Source organism: Acinonyx jubatus, chromosome X, assembly GCF_027475565.1.
Source record: "Acinonyx jubatus isolate Ajub_Pintada_27869175 chromosome X, VMU_Ajub_asm_v1.0, whole genome shotgun sequence".
Taxonomy (NCBI): Eukaryota; Metazoa; Chordata; class Mammalia; order Carnivora; family Felidae; genus Acinonyx; species Acinonyx jubatus.
In genome coordinates this window covers 84,463,735-84,467,558 of record NC_069389.1, presented here as the reverse complement: position 1 = coordinate 84,467,558, position 3,824 = coordinate 84,463,735, and the positions used below count along the sequence as shown (strand labels likewise).

The 3,824-nt window shown below is 51.4% G+C and overlaps 1 protein-coding gene across 1 annotated transcript; it reads right to left on the bottom strand.

The window, feature by feature from the left end:
• Positions 1–221: 221 nt before the first annotated feature.
• On the bottom strand, positions 222–3,061 carry CLDN2 (claudin 2). Its single transcript, XM_015083678.3, has one exon. It carries the CDS (start codon positions 2,888–2,890, stop codon positions 2,198–2,200), a length of 693 nt encoding a protein of 230 aa, XP_014939164.1. The 5' UTR covers positions 2,891–3,061; the 3' UTR covers positions 222–2,197.
• Positions 3,062–3,824: the final 763 nt, after the last annotated feature.

Sequence of the window (3,824 nt, the reverse complement as noted above, 5' to 3'; positions counted from 1 at the left end):
CAGGCTCCCTACTGACAGCGGAGAGTCTGATGTGGGGCTTGATCCCACTAACTGTGAGAACATGATCTGAGCTGAAATCAAGAGTCAGATGCTTAACTGACTGAGCCAGCTAGGCACCTCAAGAGTAAAACCAGTTTCCATCCCTCCTCCCCTTGGCCCAGTTCTCTCTGTCACATCTGCCCTGTCTGGGCCCCTTTGAATTAATAAAACAGTAACAAAAGTACTCAATCAGCCAGTGTTTATTGATCACCTACTATGTGCCCAGCACTTTTACAGATAGTCTGAAGGATACAGAGAGGTCTCAGATATGGCCCCTACCCTCCAAGAGTTTACAATGTATTTGTGAAATCAGATACACACATATGAAAAGATAACTGTCCATCCACAAAATATGAATAATAAGCATCAAAGAAGCAATATTTATATGTTGAGGGTTGGAGGAGAGAGGGTAGGAGAGGGACGGAGTGGTCAGAGGAGACTCAGTGTAGGAGGTGGTGCTGAGCAAGTTCTCCAGAAATGAGGAGGATGTGGCTAAGTAGAGAGGGCCTTCCAGCTTCGGAGAAGTGCTTAATCACAGGCAAGAAGGTAGAAAGGTGAAAGGCATGTTAGAGACGAGTGAGCCCCTTCTGTTGGCACTGAGGTTTGGGGAGGTGGACTGGAGTTTGTCAAAAGCTGGGTGAGCATGCTTGGCTGGTGAGGGAAAATGCCTTTGGTCTAGCTGTGACTCCTGTCCCCCACTCCCTCCCCAGGGGAAATGGAACATTCTCACACCTCCGAGCTGAAACTGTGTGCCTGGGAACCATCCTCTACTGTCCCGCCTCAACTGAAATCCCAAGGGGCAGCTCAGCTATGGCTTAGATCAGGGCTACAGCTCATTGAGCATTATTGTTCCATGCAGAAGCCCTCAGACACCTTCTAGCAACTCTGAGATGTCTGGTGAAGGATGGTGGGGCCAGCCTGAAGGGTGGCGGGCGGGGGGCAGGCACCTGATGCTGTGGTCACTCAGAGGCTCTGTACTGTTCTGTGAGGAGACCCCGGGGCACTGATTGCAGACTTCAGGCTGATTGTCCATTAGGGAAGGTGCCTCTCTCTGGCCCGATAGAAACACCCACTGGAGCCACCACACGTGCCCACCCAGCTTCTGAAACCAAAGTTCTTATTCTTTCTTGGGCAGCATCAAGGAGTGGTCTCTTCTTCAGTCCCTGCTGTCATCCCCCAGCCAAGAGCCATCTTCAGAAAAACTAGTTTCCCCTTCCTAAGGAGATCACTGTGTAGGACCTATAGCCTTGTTTCTTAGCAGGAGGCCAGGTCAGAGGGAAGCAGGGGCATCAGTGAAAGTTGGGGCTGCAGCTTCTGGGGCAGTTCCTCAAGTGGAATCAGAGTCTGATGCTGCCTTGAGCTTTCCACCATATCTTCTTTCTTTGTGCTTTCCTCTAGTGGGGGAGCCAGATCCCCAACCCACCACAGGAGAGAATTCCAGGAAATGTCCTGGGCAGTGATTTTTTTGGTCCTTGGCTGCCTTCCCTCCCTCTCATCCTGCACCCATTCTTTGTTCCCTCGGTACAATGGGATGGTTTTATTTCAGTTCATGCACAAACCAGTCTGAACACTGCGGAGTCATAACAACAGTGGGATGGAGGCTCCAGACCCCATTACTGGCCAGTTTCTTTGGAGAGAAGCTTAGAAAGTTGGTGAGAGCCATGCCTATAAAAGCTACCACTCTTCCTCCCCCCACATCCCCCAGCAATGAGCTAAGAGCCAACAGCCGACCTGAGCCAGAGGGAGGGTCTCTGATCACAGAGAGGATTAGCCAGTGGGATACAATTAGTAGGTTTGGGGATGGATTCCCAGGTAAATCAAAGGGCAGAGGGGAGCTTCTGTGGCATGGCCTAGGGTAGAAGGTGGAGTTTGGAGTTGAGGGTTGAGGACTCCAGGTGGGGAGTGGGTGGTGGGCAAGGTGAAGAAAACAGAAAGGCTGGCTTGGCAAGCATCTTGACAATTCAACCTGCATGCTGTCACACCAGTTCCCATTTTTGCCTTTGCCTGATCCAGTGGCCAAAGTCAGTCTATCCTCAGCAGCACCTTCTGACATGGTCCAGTGGCAATGTCCCTTACTTATGGCCCTTGGGCGGGGGGTGCTGTCCACTGTTTTTCACAGACCCAGCCACCCCTATCCCCAGCTCTGGCCCCTGGTTCTTCACACATACCCTGTCAGGCTGTAGGAGTTAAACTCACTCTTGACCTTGGGTGGTTGACCAGGTCTTGGAGAGCCCCGAGTTGCGAGGGGCTGGGCCTGATAGGCATCATAGTAGTTGGAGCGATTTCCCTGGAGTGGGCAGGAAAAGCAGAGGATGATTCCAGCTACCAAGGAGAACAGGGAGGAAATAATGCCCAGGTAAAGAGCCTCTCCGATCTCAAATTTCATGCTGTCAGGTACCAGTGGGGAGTAGAAGTCTCGCAGGATCCCGTGAAGATTCCAGGCAACAGGGATGAAGCCCAGGAGGCCTCCAAGGATGAAGAAGACTCCGCCTACCACCGCCAATCTGTCTTTGACTCTGGAGTCCTGGCAGAAGATTGTGCATCTCATGCCCACCACAGAGACGATGCAGGCCAATGAAGAGACTGCACTGGATGTTACCATCATGGCCTGGGCAGCCTGGATGTCAGCAGGCAAGCCTAGAAGCGTGCTATAGATGTCACACTGGGTGATGCCTGTGCTGTGTGTGGCACACTCCATCCAGAGGCCCTTGGAGAAGCCGACTGCCGTCACGATGCTGGTGCCAACATAGGAGCTGGTTCGCCAGCTGGGGAGCAGCATGGCTACCAGAGTGCCCAGCAACCCCAGGAGGCCCAGGATGTAGCCTACAAGCTGGAAACCAACAGAGGCCATGGCAGACCTCTCAGCAGAAGCGTCTTCAGTACCTGCTCCCTTGCCTTCTGGCTGCAGCTCTCACTCCTTGGATCTTGGCCTTTAATCCCTCATTTCAGAGTGTCTCTACCAGGCTGATTTCTCTCCTCCTTACAAGTGTCTGTGGGTGGCCACAAGCAGGCTCAAGAAGGCATCTAGAAGACCTAAAAAAATCCATAAACCAGATTAAATATTGACCAGAAGGTTATGAGAAACCAGAAAATGCTGGATGCCTTTTGACCTTTGTTATCTTTAGAAATAACACATGAGAAAGAAAAAAAAAAACTTTGAAAGTGGAGCCAAAATGTCATCACCTCCTGCGTAGGCACATGCCTTAGGTTGGCAGCCAGACAAAGCCAAGAGCCAGACGAGTGACTCTTTTCTGAGAAGGTAGTGGTGGAAGTGGCAGTTGTGCTGGACACGTTAGCTCCAGGTCAGGCTGTTCGCTGGCACAGTTCTGTATCCAAAGCCGCTGTTTAATGCATTGCCCAGCAACAGTGCCACAGGGCCCCTCAGTTACAGACTGAGGCCAAATTCCAGGAGACTAGAACAGGAGGAACAGGTCCTAAGATATAGCTTTGGACTTCAGGTTATTGGAGGCCTCTTAGATATCCAGGGGCCTAGAGGGCAGTGGTCTAACCCTGAGTCATCCTTCTCAAGGGGAAAATCTACTCCAGGGCAGGTTGGGGTAAGCAAAAAACACTTCTGTCCACACTCTGAGAGTTCAGGTCCTCCCAACCCTGCCCAAATTCCCTCTGCAAGCCAGCCTAAGTAAGGCCTCCTGCATGCATAACACACTCAGACATTTCCTACTTGCTCTCTTAATAGATCCCCTTACGAGGTCTGGCCTCTCATAAAATGTGGAAAGATTCTAGCAAAGGTTGTGCCAAGGCCTAAGGGGAGCCCTAAAATTCCC